The 16236-nt window shown below is 35.7% G+C and overlaps 2 protein-coding genes across 4 annotated transcripts; one reads left to right on the top strand and one right to left on the bottom strand.

Annotated features, from left to right (window-relative positions):
* Nucleotides 1-6217: 6217 nt before the first annotated feature.
* On the top strand, nucleotides 6218-9577 carry LOC116129362 (UDP-galactose/UDP-glucose transporter 3). Its single transcript, XM_031415107.1, has 7 exons — nucleotides 6218-6412; nucleotides 6561-6658; nucleotides 6765-6892; nucleotides 7185-7215; nucleotides 7996-8099; nucleotides 8305-8426; nucleotides 9001-9577. The coding sequence occupies exons 1-7, from the start codon at nucleotides 6309-6311 to the stop codon at nucleotides 9407-9409; spliced, it is 996 nt and encodes a 331-aa protein (XP_031270967.1). The 5' UTR covers nucleotides 6218-6308; the 3' UTR covers nucleotides 9410-9577.
* A 1126-nt stretch (nucleotides 9578-10703) lies between these two features.
* Nucleotides 10704-16011, bottom strand: LOC116129413 (transcription factor MYB124-like). 3 transcript variants are annotated; one of them, XM_031415156.1, is made up of 12 exons: nucleotides 15409-16005; nucleotides 15201-15247; nucleotides 15057-15113; nucleotides 14869-14941; nucleotides 14534-14589; nucleotides 14233-14412; nucleotides 13949-14127; nucleotides 13567-13712; nucleotides 13035-13177; nucleotides 12737-12948; nucleotides 12492-12640; nucleotides 10704-11569 (listed from the first exon to the last, which is right to left on the bottom strand). In XM_031415156.1, exons 1-12 carry the CDS (start codon nucleotides 15490-15492, stop codon nucleotides 11459-11461), a joined length of 1437 nt encoding a protein of 478 aa, XP_031271016.1. In that variant the 5' UTR covers nucleotides 15493-16005; the 3' UTR covers nucleotides 10704-11458. The 3 variants fall into 3 exon arrangements, with proteins under 3 accessions (XP_031271016.1, XP_031271015.1, XP_031271018.1); XM_031415155.1 differs by having other exon boundaries at nucleotides 13567-13715; nucleotides 15409-16004; XM_031415158.1 differs by lacking the exons at nucleotides 10704-11569; nucleotides 12492-12640; nucleotides 12737-12948 and having other exon boundaries at nucleotides 13031-13177; nucleotides 15409-16011.
* Between the last annotated feature and the right edge of the window lie 225 nt (nucleotides 16012-16236).

Below are 16236 nucleotides of genomic sequence, written 5' to 3'. Positions count from 1 at the left end.
AAAAAAAAAAAAAAATTATATTTATTAGAATATTGAATATAATGCAATATAAATTTAATAAGTGGCGTAGGTAACTTACATACGAAACAACATAAATTTAGTGATTCTGACATGGAATAACTTTACATGTGTGATTTATATAAAGTAGTTCTTCCAATACTCTATGGATTTTTAGTGCCATTCCAATTATTCCTTTGATTGGATAACTCTATCAAATGAAGGCATCCTATTTGTAAGCCAACTTAAGATGGATTCCTTAGATTTTAATATGGGTATTTGCAATAAAAACTTCTGATTCTCGAAAAAGAAAAAGTCAATATCAAATTTCAAATTTCAAATTAAATATAATAATAATATATTTGGGTTTTCCTTGAGTTAAATTGGTTCGGATGACAACAAAAATAAAATTAATTGAACTTATTGGGGCGGTGTACTAAATCAAATCATTTGCTTCACTTAGAATTTACACATACTAGGTTGAACAATCTCGTTGACCAAGTGATGAAATGTATTTATCATACATGTGCTTATTACATTCTTTTGACTCAAGTATTGTAGTTCTTTCACACTTTTATTTACAACAATGACAATTATTTACTTTAAGAGTAATATTACGTCCACAATCTATTCTCATAAACTTCTCTTACAACTCCGACATGACAACTGAGTTGGCACTGTCACATCAACTCTACCACACTCAAGGCACTAAATGATTTTGATTAAACTTTAAAACGATCGTTTCTTCATAGGAAACGATCGTTCCTTAGTTAAGGAATAGTCATTCCTCACGGAAGGAATGGATTTTCCTCTCTAAGGAACGACCATTCCTTCCCTACGAAACGATCGTTCCTTGTTATTTATGAAGGTATGGTCATTCCTTATGAAGGAATGACCATACCTTCATAAATAACAAGGAATGGTCATACCTCCTTAAGGAATGGTCATGTCTTATGAAGGTATGGTCATTCCTTCAATAAGGTATGGTTCCTTATGAAGGAATGGCTGTTCGTTTCTAATAATGCCTTGAGTGTGGTGGGAGTTGACGTGACAGTGTCAATCTAACTATCACGTTAGGGTTGTAAGAATGGGTTGTAAACATAGTGTTTTTCTTACTTTAAAATGACTAAATAACTTTTTCCCATCCAAATAATGGTCTAATGACATTTTCCAACCCACAGACTTTTAAAATACTATTTTACTACCAATTCTGTTAGTAAATTCTGTTTTGAAGAAAGGAAGGATAGCCAAAAGTCTGTTATAAGTAAGGATAGGATAGTCAATTAACAAAACCCTCATCACCCTCACCCGTTTACACCACCAATCATTGGCTCCTCTTACCCTGACACCTAATTTCACCCCCTAATCATTGGAAAACGTCCACTTTTTTTTTTTGGCATACACCTATCTTTTAGACTTGTTTCCGGTCGATTGGCACATTGAAAATTCACCCTTCCACTACCATTGGAACCCCCTTCACCCCCTTCAAAACCCACCATCCAATTGGCTTTCCCCACTCCCCGTTTGTCGTCCAACAGTCGTTTTTTGGGCTCCCACCACTTGCTCGTAAAAATTCCCCAACCAACCTGCCCCTCTCCTACCTGTGAGCTCGGACGCTTGCAACTTGCCCTTGCAAGCTGCTCATAAACCACCTCGCACCGCTTACGATCCCTTCCAACAGCCACGACTGCCACTCCAACGGCCTCTACACCATCCCTACTCACTTTTCTAGCCCTCAATTGACCTAGAACAGCACCCAAACACCTGTCCGCCAACTATTCGATAAAACAACCCAACCAACCAAAACACACTCCACCAGGTGGAGGCTAAAAAGAGAGGAGAAGAAGAAAGTAAAGGGTATTTTCCTCTTTACAATGAATATTAATGTATTTAACTAAAATAATTAACTGAATATAATGTTTTGGTAGTAAATGGGGTATTTTAAAATTCTGTGGATGGGAAAATGTCATTAGGCCATTATTTGGGTGGGAAAAAGTTGTTTACTCCTTTAAAATTCTACCAAAATCACTTCTCCAATTTTATTTTATTTTAATTAAACTTCCTTAACATTATTCAAAAATGCATTATTTGGAAATGTATTATTCACACACAGTCAAACTGAAATTGAAAAAAAAATTTACCTCCTTTTAATAAATAAAATTACCAAAACGTCCTAAACTCTAATATTAACCCACCCTATTTCCTCCACAACCCCCACCCCCACCTTCCGAGGCCATCACAATGGCCTCAAAAGAGGTATACACTATAGCCTAAAGTAAAGTTATCATGGCAACCTTCCTTGAAAATATCCTAATTTTCAAACAAAATTTTTAAGTTTCTTTATCATAGTGCTTGTTGGTGGGGGTTACTGTATAGAAGGGCAAAACAATCAAACCACAAATGGGCCAAATCGGCCCATAAGGTAAATTGGACAAGGCACAAAAGCAGGCTCAAAATATGGCTAATAGTAGGCCCAAGGGGTATGCATCCAACCCAAATCCATAAAGAAACCCTCGTGTGGCTTGACACCCGAAAACGAAGTGTTTGACTTGAGCGTCAAAGGGTTAACGCCAATGGCACACCCACTAGCCCTCTTTAACTTGCGTTTGTGTTCGTAAAAATAGATTTGGCGTGTGACATTGGCGTGAAGGCTTCTAGGACTGAAATGCCATGTGTGAAAAGATCATAGACCTAAGCTACACGTCAGAGTTAACAGTGCTAATTATGAAGATATATATAAAACAAATTGATAGGCAGTTGTGTTTCCATTGATGGAGTTAATGGATGATTGTATTTGTGTGGATGGGTGGTGAGTTGTTGGGGCAATGGGGTTACGAGTGTGAGAAATTAAAAGTTAAGGGTTTGACTAAAATTCGGTTAGATGTGTTTTGGTATAAAAAAAAAAATTGTTAAATGACAATTTTAGCAGTAAAAAAATATCAGAAGTTTATCGGAATTAGCATCCAATAGGGATGGGCACGGGGCGGGTCGGAGCTGGAGATTAGGGTCCCCGAATCCGTACCTGCACCCAACTCCTTGGGGGTTTCACCCATCCCCGCCCTGTGGGTATGAGATGTTGTCCATCCCTGACCCGACTCGGAGGTTGGGGAATAGCGGGTTTAATCCCCATGGGGATTCCCCCCGATGAGGATAATCTTGTCAGGGAATTTCCCCCAAATGGCTTATATGAATTTTAAAATATTATATAAAATATCAAGATTGATATTTGATAACTCATAAATCATAATCAATTATTTAATTTAATTACTTTTTTAATGAAAAAGGTTTAAAGAATCAGAAACTGTTAATGTAATTTATGACTAATTAATAAAAATAAAAATCAAGATTGAAGCATCATACATCATTGCATCAAGTCTTAGTGAACCATTGAATAAAAATAAAACAATGTTAATAAAGTTTATGACTAATTAATTGATTAGAAAGACATGATAATAGAATTTGTGTAAAATAAAAAAATGTTAATAAATAAATAATTAATTATTTAATAAAATTGTAATTAAGTAATTAAATTGTATTGAATTAATTGACTAAATTTTAAAATATTATATAGAATATCAAAATTAAATTTCGGGGTGGGGTGGGTTTTCACAAGACAGTTAAGGACAACACGGGTCAAAGTTTTATGGGGCTCTTGGGGGCGAGGCGGGTCCCTGTCGGGGCAAACTGACCCCATACTCGCCTTGTCCCCAACTGCGGGGATTTTTTTTTTTTTTTTTTTTGTTCATCCTCGGCCTCTCACTTATGAAATTCAGGGAATCCCCACCCCCAATTGGGTCGACTCAGGGGGGATCCCCATCGGGGTGGGCGAAATGCCCATCTCTGCCATCCAAGGGTGTAAGTGATAACAATGGGAAAGTTTTATTAAAATAGTAATTTTCACGCCTTAAATCTCAATGTCCCAAAATATTATCTGCGTTGAAACCATATTTTATTTTGTATACATCAATAGACGTCAATCATAATATTATAATTAGAAACTCATTCTTAAATTAGAGAATGAGGTTTGGCTAAGCAGTAAGCAATCAACGTCAACTGGGCAATGAGAAGCATCTAGTTAATATAATATTAAAGACATTGACCTAAAAGGAATTCTTTTCATGTGCCGTCCGTTTTCTCATTATGCTTATGCCATTCCCATTCCATCCCATCCCATGTTTAAGATTTTTAATTATTTCGGTCAATAAATGAATCATTTTTCTGCTTGAAGTTTTCATTGTGAGTGGAAGCGCACTAGCTACACCAATGTCATGGTGCGATGGACTTGACCTGGTCTAAAGCCTAATTCTTCCCCACATTTTACTTCATTAATTAACAAATAACCTTATTTTAAATATACCATTCGAGATTATTCATGCCATTTTGCCAATTTTTAGGTCATGAGATCAACGAATTCTACTATTGCGTATTTTCACACCAACAAAATATACGTAAGCCTTTAAAGAAGTCTATGCAAAGGGTTTATGGAAGATCGAGAAAGGTGAAATATGATGTTGAACTTGTGAGTTTAATGAGAAAATGTGTAAAGAAAATGAAATGCAAAGCAATAAATAACATAATAAACAAGAGCAGGTTTTAAAGTAGTTTAGATGTAATAAGCAATTCTTACACCTATTGTTATCTTTTTGATATCTTTACAACAAAAGTTATTGATTGTAGAGAGAGAAAGTTGATGTATAGCTCTTGAGAAAATAAGATGTTGGGTCCTTGATTTAGAGTAGGAACCCCCTATTTATAGTATTCCATGGTTATATTCGATGTGAAGTAATTTACAAGTAGTTAGATGTGTGACACCGTATTAATTGACTTATAGGTAAAGTAATCCATGTGCGAGTTAACACGTGGCTAGGAAGACAACTTGTAGTCTTAAGGATAAAATACTCCACATGCAGATTGACATGTAGTCTTGAAGAGGCGGTTGACCTTCTTCCCTTTAAAGTTTCACATGACTTCTAAAAGAAGTATCCTCTATGGAGCTAACACGCGTCTTGGTAACAAGACACTTTAGGGGATACATGGTGAAGATTCAGCTTGCCTTCTAAAGGAAGTGGCAATTAGCTTCAATTCTGGGATTATTTTCTCTCAGTCAACTTAATTTNGTGAGTTGACACGTGGCTAGGAAGACAACTTGTAGTCTTAAGGATAAAATACTCCAAGTGCAGATTGACATGTAGTCTTGGAGAGGCGGTTGACCTTCTTCCCTTTAAAGTTTCACGTGACTTCTAAAGGAAGTATCTTCTATGGAGCTAGCACGCGTCCTGGTAACAAGACACCTTAGGGGATACATGGTGAAGATTCAGCTTGCCTTATAAAGGAAGTGGCAATTAGCTTCAATTCTGGGATTATTTTCTCTCAGTCGACTTAATTTTTGGTAATGGAGTTAATTGGTTGTGAGGAAAAGGGCAAATAAGTCCAAATTGAGTTAAAAAAAAAAAAAATAGTTTTAAAGTAGAGTTAACGTAAGGAAAATTTTCATTCTTCAAGGTGGGAAGAGCAAGAATTGAAGAGAAGATATTGGGAGTGGTAACGCGGTTTAGAAGAGAAATTGGAAGGAGAGAGGAGAGGGAGGGGGAAGAGGTGGTTGTATGGTCGTTTTCTGAAGTGACAAGTTGATTCAACCACACCCTCAATCACGGCCAATGTAATTGCTTCCACATCAAACTAAACCATATATCCTAACGTTAACGTGGCTCAAACGTTGTGACCGTTCTTAATGGTTTCACACTCACACACGCCGCATGTGATTTTAAAGTAATACTAAGGTACCAACTTTAAATTTAAATGTGACAAATGTTTGATATTATTTATTTTTTTTTTTTGGCACTAAACATAATTAATGAAATGAAAGGGTTAGATTATTAGAAAACAAATCATTGATTATTTTTTCAATTGATTTAAAAGATATATCTCTAATTAAAAAAGAGTTATTACAATCTTACTGTTTTATATTGTTTATAACCGGCTACTCCACCATTACAAAAACTTTCCTCCTCTTTTAATTGGGCTCGCACATGGGCCTAATTTGTCTTTTCAACACGAGTTTTTTCCTGGGAGAGGGGTCCGCGTCTGTGCAGCTGCAGCCAATCACAAACGCAAGATGAAGTCATTCAATCCAATGAGAAACAGCCGCGTGGAAATTCCACGTAGCTTCGCGCTACTTCCTCTCTTAATAACTCTCCCATTTCACATAAGACTCGCAGTTTGGTGGTTAATAATTCCCACTCCCATCGTTTCTAAATACGGTTATACAAAATCAATTTGTAGATTTAGGTTTTGTTCGCCGGCGACGTCAAATGGAAGCTCATGGTCGTGGTTTCCGGCGAGTCTTGGTGCTAGCATTTTGCGTCGCCGGTATTTGGTCCGCCTATATTTACCAAGGTGTTCTTCAAGAAACTCTGTAAGTCTTTCTTTTCAATCGAATTGACTTTCACTTTGATCTATTATCTATCTTTCATAGATTCAATTTTACGATTTAATTAATTTTAATTTTGAATAGAAATTTCAGCATTGTTCTCGTATCTAAACATTTGTGTTGAACTGTTTAGGTCGACCAAGCGATTTGGTCCAGATGGGAAGAGGTTTGAGCACCTTGCATTCCTCAACTTGGCTCAAAATGTGATCTGTTTGATCTGGTCTTATATAAGTGAGTGGTTTCGTAACTTCCTGTTATCTCTCGCATGCATGTTGTCTACTGTAATTTGAAGCTTAATGGTGAGTTCAGTTTTTAATGTGCCTGATGAATTTAACAGTGATAAAGCTTTGGTCGAAAAACGCCGGCGGTGCTCCTTGGTGGACATATTGGAGTGCTGGCATTACGAATACAATTGGTCCGGCCATGGGTATAGAAGCTTTAAAGTACATAAGTTACCCCGCTCAGGTATGTTCAATTTTCTTTCTCCTTAAATTTATCTTTTACTTCCAGTTTATGTTATGTGTAAATTGGTTATTTCAATGGTGGTATAGATGTATAGTTGATGATGTAAAATATTAGCCTATATGATTTTACCGGATCATGTTTTCCTATCTATTTATTTTGTAAGGACACATACAATTGATATATGGATAAGGCACACATGGCGTCTGTTAATTTGATGTATGGACTCAGTAACATCTTAGAGGCAGGTTATTTTATTGATTTCAAATATTAATTTAATTCTTGTTATATGCAGGTTCTGGCAAAATCCTCTAAAATGATTCCAGGTGAGATATTTAGTCCAGCATTCTTTTTCGCTGGAGCTTTTCAGTAATCGTAAAAATGTAATCATAGTATGTCCTTAATGTTAGCATTGATTCTCGTCATGCTTCACATCATGTTATTTGCAAAGTTACGAGAAATAAGATAGACTCGTTTTTTCCATTGAACGATCTCTGTTTACCAGTTGCTTTCTCTGATCATCTGATGTAATTTCTTGGAGTAGAAGTTGGAAGAAGATTGTTGAGTTTGACCCCACTAAATTATATGTTACTTGAGCTTACTTTTCTGTCACCCTTTCACATATTGATTGCATTAGAGAAACATGGTAAAAAGCTTCTGATTGATATCTAGTTATGAGCTCTAGCTAAGGTGACACAATATGCAAGAGCAAGTCATGGAAATGTCATGATGTTTTAGCAGAGTTAAAACTGAATGGTGTTGTTTTATGATAACAATGCTCTGGCATGCTACCTTTCCATTGTTCTCTCTTTTTTCTCCCTCTTTAATGGGAATGGTATCAATTAAACTAGCTTTTGGGTAATTGAATTAGCTTCAGGTGATACCAATTGACTAGCCTTCAATATTTTGTTCTTGAATCACGCATCCTATGGCATATTCATGGTATAAAATATGCATTTTTTTTTTTGCGTGAGAGAGATTTTGTTAATGGTCATGTTGTGTTCTACTTTTTGGTTGATGGTTGACTTTTTGCACATTTAGAACAAATATTTCTTGTAACTGATGGTTTACATGAATAACTGACAGTATATTTTACTTGCGTGTAGTTATGCTGATGGGTACGCTAGTTTATGGTATACGATATACTTTTCCTGAGTATGTTTGTACTTTGCTTGTTGCTGGAGGAGTATCTATGTTTGCACTCTTGAAGGTGGGAACATATATGTAACAGTATTAGTTTTCTTTCTTTTAACTATACTATCTTTTTTAAATACTGTGCTCTTGCATGCTTGGCACACATGACTTGAGTATATCATTTCTGGTTTTAGTGTGAACTTCTACAAATTTGATCCTAATGTAAACATTTACAAATCTTATCCTAATGTTTCTCTCATGTGTTTATGGATTGATTTTAGACTAGCTCAAAGACTATTAGCAAGCTGGCTCATCCAAATGCACCTCTTGGTTATGGGCTTTGTTTCCTGAACCTTGCATTTGATGGATTTACAAATGCTACTCAGGATTCAATAACTGCTAGGTATGTTTACAATAATTTTTATCTCTGATTGATCGTGGATGATATTGAAGTTGCCTCGCAAATATTTTGCCTTTCTTGCTCCATTGTCAAAGTCTGAACACGATTAAAGAAAAATGCTTGTTGACAGTTTGTCATTTAGCTGATAAGCACTGATGTCTGCCATAAAAAAAACTTTTAAGACACCTAACCTAGTTCATTCATTTTTTTGTCTTCATTCGTTAAATGCTTTAGGTAGTCCAGATGCTAGCTTGTTACTTCTTCCCTCTGCTGTAGCCCTTGTGCATCCCCTGGCAGGATGTGATTTATTTTGAGAGCAGTAGCGGAGCACTTTTTCTTTGTATATTCCTAAGAGTTATGGAAAAGGATGTCTCCTAATTTTTGTGTGAGACGTAGTATTGTTGTTCCAGAATAATAAATTAGGAGACATGTTTTTCCATATTTTTAGTAGTACTATTTTATTGACATATCTGCTATAACAGCTCCTTCTTTTCTTTGTATATTCCCTTAATTTTTTTGGATGAAATAAAATCTAATGCTCCTATATTCCCCTTTATCTGTTTGGTTGTCTGCTTAGGTATCCAAAGACAAGTGCTTGGGATATAATGTTGGGAATGAATCTATGGGGTACAATATACAATATGATCTACATGTTTGGTTGGCCGCATGCTAGCGGATTTGAGGCCATTCAGTTCTGCAAGCAGCATCCAGAGGCAGCCTGGGACATATTTTTCTATTGCCTCTGCGGTGCAGTGGGGCAGAATTTCATCTTTCTAACTATAAGCCGATTTGGCTCCCTCACTAACACCACCATCACCACAACCCGCAAGTTTGTGAGCATTGTGGTGTCTTCTCTGCTTAGTGGGAATCCCTTGTCATCAAAGCAATGGGGGTGTGTATTCATGGTGTTCTCTGGATTGTCATACCAGATATACTTGAAGTGGAAGAAGTTGCAGAGATCGCAGAAGAAGAGAAAGCCCATGTGAAGAGAAGAGGGACTAACAATTTTGAACTTTATATTTAACTTTACCACCTTTTTTTTTTTTTTTTCATCTTTCTTGACATATGATCATAGTAACCATAAGGTTCAATGATTCCAAATTTGATAATACCTAGAAAATTGCTGAATGTATTTTAGTATATTTTGAAGTTTATGAGAAATAGATTTCAAGTCTTACGCTAGACCAAAAAACTACTGTCTTAGAATTTGATTCAATGTCTTGAACACATTTTAATAACAATATACTTTTTGTAGTGAAGACTTGTAATGTATAAAATCTCTGATTCGGATTTAACGGCAAGGGTAGAAAGTAGAGAAACACATATTCTGTTCTTTAAAACGGTATATTTGAAAAGTTAATTAAAATTGAAGGTTGTTTTGGATATCTGACCTTCTTGCTAATTATAGGTAGTACATTACAAGGAAATATGAGCAATTGTTTCTGTAAGTGCAGACAAAACTTTTCACTGCAGTAATTGCGCAATTGGAAAAACAGCATCAAGAGGCCAAGAAATTTATCTGCCTTGGCCTAGCTTTAGTCAATAGTCATTGCAACACTCCAATAGTCGCAAATAAAAAATGTGGTTTCAAGGTGTTATGAAACAAATATGCCGCACCAGATCTGCTACCAAAAATTAGAGCATCAATTTTTAGTAATGTTTATGTACAAGCACTGAGCTGGTGGTTGGCCCTAAGTCCTAACTAATTGTGGAAAAACCCATTGATTTTTTATGGGTCAAATCACTGTGGCCAACTGGATGAATCATTGGTTAGGACTACGTGGGGTCAAGATTTTTAGGCTTTTATTTGATGTTAGCATGGTCAAAACAGTCAAACCAATACGTGCACTTTATTTTGTATCACCTTCCCTCCCATTCTTCATACTTTAACCCATAGCTTTAAGCTTTTTGCTTTGATCATAATCATATTTGTCTTCCACCACCATCCTTCCTAGTAAATAACACTCTTCTTCACCCTTTCAATTCTTCTCCACAACTGGTAGAGGCCAAAGCAAGAAGAAGAAGAAGATACCCATCAACAAACAAATTCTTTTCTAACCTCTCTTCTGTAAGTAAACTGTTTTGCTTCTTTCAATTTCTCATTTCTTTTCTTTTCTTTTCTTTTCTTTCAATAAATCTGCTTCGTATAACTTGTTTTCTGATGAAATGAAAGAAAATGCAGTGAAATGTGCTTCCCACATCAACTGCTTTCCTGCATTTTCTTCTCAATTCAGTTTCATGCTTATGCGAGTGCATCTTGTTGCATTTTCTGCTGTCAAGTTATCACAAATTACAATGCATTGATTCAAACAAAGGTCAAGTAGATAGTAGAAGTATACACGCCAAAGCCAAAACAGATTTGCACACTAATAATATCAAATTACATTACATTAGAAATCAAGGAAATGAAACAAAAATATATTAGGCAGAAACTTATTCTATACCCTTTGCACACCAAAAAAACAACAAATACGAATCCGATCAACTGGTTAAACTTCTTTACTTGTTTTTCTGCATCTGTTTCTTTAATCATATCTAGGCGAGGTGCCGATGTATAATTACACTGACTAGGGGTTTATTTAGCAGGTTCTGTACAAATGACAAATCAAGGCCAAAAACTGGATTGGAAGAAGGTATGCCCGAAACCAATCACATGAGAAGACAAACAAAAGAATGACACACATTATAAAAACCCACGGGGATTTTAGAGAGTATTAGGGTACTCCTCTGCTAGGGAAATGAAAGAGAAAATTTAAGAAAAAAAGTGAAATGGACTCAGAACATGTTAGATGTTTCTGAGAGTCCAGAATGCTCAACAACATTCTAGACTACGGGTCTTGGAATGCAGATCTTGTATAAGCCTAGTTGTAAAATTTTAGGCTGAGATGGCTGCAATCCTAGGAAACTGAATTCAAACAAGAGAAAGCAAAAAAACTCAATATATGCTATACTCCCCCTAGGGATCAAAGATGAGATATAATTGTTTAGATTTAGACCATTTAGATTTTTGTAAGTGAGTGGATCAGAGAAGATGGTTATAGACTTTGGAGAAGAGCTCTTTTGCAGGGAGGTGGTTGTACAGGATTGGTGCTTGGATTGGGGGAAGGGGACTCAATTCCAAGTGTTCTTAGTAGGAAATTCCGCTCCTGTAAATGCAGGAAAAATTAAATTGGTGAGCCTCACATCATAATCTGATATATGCATACAAGTAGATATAAAGAAGCATACTTATATCTAAATTGTTATCGGGAACTTCAATAGAGTTCTGCTTTTATCTTAACAAGCCCACAAGAGCAAAGAAAGACAAAAAGGTGAAATAGGATTGACAAGGAAGAAGAAAATGATGGAAATTTCTGATTCCACTGATGTGGTAGAGACTGCTTAGAGGGATGGACCACCATGAGCTACCTTGGAATATCTTTTGTGTTTAAATAACACCATCATGGAAGGAGAAAATAGGCTGTAAACAAGTAAGCAATCTCCTAGTTTCATGTTGTAGAATTGTTCAGGTGGTTTTGTACTTATTGTTTTTCTTAAAAAAAAAAAAAGAAAAAAAGCAACACCTAAGATGTCTGCTTGACATAAATTTCAGTGAAAACAAAAAAAATATGCAGCCTCTTAGTTTCACTTTATCAAGAAAAGCAGTCTGATAAAAATCAGGTGACCTCACGGACCCAACATTAGGGGAAGAATGATTGTTGACTTAGTAGTGATGACACCTAAGTTCCACTCCTTCGGCAGTTTTGCAGTCATTCAACCGTTAATATTTTTCTGATCCTAACATAAATACTCATTCTTAATGTGTTGCATTTATTCCATGCAGGAAAAGCTGTTTCCTTATTAGAGGTTAATAACTGTAAATTTTAGACATACGGCTAACATGGTTAATAAACAATATGAGTGAAGCCAAAGTCACTGATGAAGATTCTGGAAAGAAACCCTATTGGTACTTAGGTCCTACCGCCACTAAGAATTCTGCTTTAAGTTCAATAGTTGTTAACTTCATGATTTTATCACTTTACTGCCACTAATTATATCTGGTAGAACCAATGGTTTAAGTTTACTTACACTTTCTGAGAATTTTGGGCTGGGGATTCCTGCTGCTAAGGATCTGAATATTGGGGTAACCTGGAGGGGGGAACTAAACTCTGTACATGATGAGACAGAGACAACTCCGTTGTTGTTTGTGTCTTCACCACCAGGGGGAAATAACTCCACTGCAATAAATTTAAACACTTCAGAAACTCCGAATGCTACTCCACACTAGAAAACAATATAGCTTATCCCTCTGCGTCCAATAGAAAATTTATTACCTTCATTTGTGTTTGCACTCCCTTTATTTTGTTCTCCAAAGCAATTTTGCTCTCCAATATGAATTGATTGTAATTCAGCTCCAATATCCTGATGCAATGTGTCTACCTCAGCTTGAATTTGATCTGGTTTATCACTGACTGGACGAGGAATTAGAGTTGATCCAGTACTGTATTCAGAGCTGGCTGGAGAGTCCTCATATAGATCTGGTTGCCTGTGAAATATCAACAGCCAATTATAAATGGCATGCTGCATAAAGCCTGCTTAGACCTAGATGTCAGTATAGCTTAGTTTTATTACCTCCAGGATGGATGACTTTCCTCATTACTACTTCTTAAGTCCTCTATCAAGTCTTTAAAATCTTCAAATTGAAAATCGATATCAGAGATAGTATATCTTAGGATATCATTTTCTTTGCTTCGGTTCAGGAAATCTTGAAGAACCTGAATGCATATCAATAAATATTAGAAGCCATGCAAAATTTGTGCATCATTAAAATTGAGCTGTGGAGAGGAATTCTAAGGTACTATAGTACGGAAGATGCTATGAATAGTTTGCTTTTATGGCTGCATGAGAGCATCAATAGAATTAGCTAAGCCTTTCTGCTTAAATGTATAGTTCTAGTTGGATTAGACAATAATTAAGGGATCTTAAAACGAAACCAATTTAAATTGGTGGCACTGATCTCTACCCTAGCGAAATGATCTGGGAACGGAACTAACTATTAATCCAAAAAATGCAACCAATTATATTTTGTTGTCGGTAGACCAATCATAGACGGGACAATGTATGATGTTGATAAAGCTGAAGAAAATTCAATATTATTTCTTACCTTCCAAGCATTTTCCAAACTCTGTTCTGTGTTCTCTGTATTAACTTTCAGTGCAAGTGAGCTAAGAAGTTCTGCTTGTTGCATCAAAGCAGTTATCTTTGGGTCATCCTTTTTAAGAAACATTCCTTGAGTCTTATTGTTCTGAGCTGCTACAGGATCAGAAAAAAGGAGTGATTTTAATTTTCTAACGCTTCTAATATGTCAGTGAAAACACCTAAAAAAAAAAGTGGCGAACATAATGTTGCCCCTGAGATTGACTGTTGGAGTCCCATGGTCATGTTTACAGTTCTTTTCTCCCCTCCTATAAATGTGCCTTCCAGGTTTTACTAAACCAATCTTATTGATTAATTTTTTTCAAAAGTTTTGTCCAGCAGTGATTTACCATTATTGGAAGCCTCCTTAATATCACAATGCTGGGCTGGCAAGCTGTTGACACTGGGTAAGTTCTGAACCAACACTGTAAATGGAGGTCTTAACTGCGGATTCATTGTTGTTCCAGATTGCCTATGTGATCTGTTTGCAATGTTGCAGCTTTCTGCGAGATCAGGGATGTGCGACCTTCTGAATTGGAACAGAGAAGTAGTTTTAATTAGTATATGAACAAAACTGAATTCTAATTTTTCACAAACCTATTTCTTAAATGCAATGCAATTTATACTCCATTACCTAACTCTCTTAACGGGTGCTGTATTTTCTGGTGTTCCATCTGCATTGAACCCATTTTGGAATAAAACTCTCTTGTTGTTTGGGTTCATGTATGAATGGTTATTCTCTTTAGCTAAAGCTTCATATTTTGCTCTCTTCTTGCACAATGTGGAAAACCGGTTCTTCACAGCATTATCAGTTCTGCATAACCCGAAATGGAATTAACAACAATCAGTTAATTACTGAGATAATCTAAGTTCACAGAAGGGGATTAGAAAACATTTTTCTTAAAAAAAAATAAAAAATAAAAAATATTTTGTACCTCCCAGAAACCACCTTGGCTATTTCTGTCCATCTGTTACCAAATATCTTCTGGGCCTGCAGATCTCCTTAAGTTATGAGATGACTGAATGATGAAATAACAGTTATCTAAACTCAAATGTGGTGGGTTATTTTCTGCTCAACTTTTGAGAGACAGGAAGAACAGCAATTAGTTATAAGTATGGCCTACTTTGATTAAAAAAAAAAAAAAAAACAATATCTACCAACAAGACATGTAATAAGCGAAAAGAAAGTAAATCTAAGAGATGAAGTTTTGAAAAAGTTTCGCAATTATTATTGAACTAACCTTATCCTAGATTATTGAATAACAATTACCTCACATAAGAGCATATCTTCCTCCGGTGACCATCCCCCTTTCTTGAAATCCGAGTTCAAGTATGTGTACCATCTGCCATTTCAGTTTTTCACCAACATCAGATTAATTTCATAACCCATTAAAATTTCTTTATCAGCTTAAGAAAAAAAAAATAAAGGGAAAAACAAATTATTATGATTTCACCAACCTTCTTCTACACTGTCTCGTTGTTTTATCTTTGAATTTAGATGCAATAATTGACCAACTGCATACAAATATCACAAACCAAAACGCTTCATTAGAAATAAAAACTAATAAATAAATAAACATCTTGAAAAACAAAAATCCTTACTTCTCAGTTCCATGTACACTAATCTGCTCCCGCAGTATATCATCTTCCTGCAAAATCGCAGAAACCCAGAAAAGAAAGCCCATCAAGAAAAACAAATATCAATCTATTTATCAAAGAAACTCTATTTAGATCAAGAACGGAACTTAACCTATAATATTCAAATAAAAGAAAAAAGAAAAAAAATAAATAAAAAGAAAAAGAAGAAAACCTGTTGACTCCACGTAACAATATGCCGTTCCTTCTTCTTGGAATCTTCATTGGCACCTCCACTCTTCTTCATGGTTTCTTGCATTGTTTTACTCAGTTTGTGTTTCTATTGTTGGACGCTCCTCCCTTTATTAAAACCAATACACGCATGCTAAAGCTAACTCTTTACGCACACCCTTATAAAATAAAAATTTTATCTTCAAAAAGGGACTCAACTCATTTTTATTTTATTTTTTTGGGGAGGGGTCTTTACAGATACTGTTTGGTTCAAACGGAACCGTAATAAGCTCTCGAGAACTCTATGCCTCGGATTCTAAACTTTTAAAAACCTCAACTTTGATCTTATTCTCTCTATGCTTCACTTCAGTCACTACGACCACTATAAATGGCAATAACCACATTGGGTGGATGCTTATTCTTGATCTCGATATTCGAGGAATGGGTTTGGGTTGAATACGTAGTAAAGGCCAGGTAGATCTAAGAAAATACAATGAAAAGAAAAAAGGAAGATTTGAGAAAGAAGAAAGAAGGGGGGGAGAAAGAAAATGATGAGAGTGTAGAGATTGGAACTTGTTTTGTTAGACGTTGATGGGTGAATCAGTGAGTGAATGATTTTGTTTTTGTTGTCTGAGTCTGTTTCAAATCCACTGTGTGATGTATTTCTCCCTCCTCCGATTTAAAAAATAATAATAATAATTTAAATCAACGGATTCTTGCTTTAGTGCGCGGGTATGAAGGGCAGTTTGAATATAACGCTGAATTCCATGTCCTCTCCTCTCTATTTAATTAACTCATACTCATACTCCTTTTTTTTTTTTTTTTTTTTTTA

The sequence above is a fragment of the Pistacia vera genome, unplaced genomic scaffold (assembly GCF_008641045.1).
Source record: "Pistacia vera cultivar Batoury unplaced genomic scaffold, PisVer_v2 Contig211, whole genome shotgun sequence".
Lineage (NCBI taxonomy): Eukaryota > Viridiplantae > Streptophyta > Magnoliopsida > Sapindales > Anacardiaceae > Pistacia > Pistacia vera.
The sequence above is the reverse complement of the archived record's forward strand: the minus strand, read 5'-3'. Positions and strand labels throughout refer to the sequence as shown.

What these genes read in the sequence shown, in the direction of transcription:
- LOC116129362 (XM_031415107.1), top strand. Translation starts at nt 6,309, where the DNA reads ATGGAAGCTCATGGTCGTGGTTTCCGGCGAGTCTTGGTGCTAGCATTT. An exon ending in GGTGTTCTTCAAGAAACTCT is followed by an intron (nt 6,413 to 6,560) that starts GTAAGTCTTTCT and finishes TGAACTGTTTAG; the next exon opens with GTCGACCAAGCGATTTGGTC. An exon ending in ACATAAGTTACCCCGCTCAG is followed by an intron (nt 6,893 to 7,184) that starts GTATGTTCAATT and finishes TGTTATATGCAG; the next exon opens with GTTCTGGCAAAATCCTCTAA.
- LOC116129413 (XM_031415155.1), bottom strand. Translation starts at nt 15,492, where the DNA reads ATGCAAGAAACCATGAAGAAGAGTGGAGGTGCCAATGAAGATTCCAAG. An exon ending in TTGTTACGTGGAGTCAACAG is followed by an intron (nt 15,248 to 15,408) that starts GTTTTCTTCTTT and finishes GCGATTTTGCAG; the next exon opens with GAAGATGATATACTGCGGGA. An exon ending in GTTTGGAAAATGCTTGGAAG is followed by an intron (nt 13,178 to 13,566) that starts GTAAGAAATAAT and finishes ATATGCATTCAG; the next exon opens with GTTCTTCAAGATTTCCTGAA.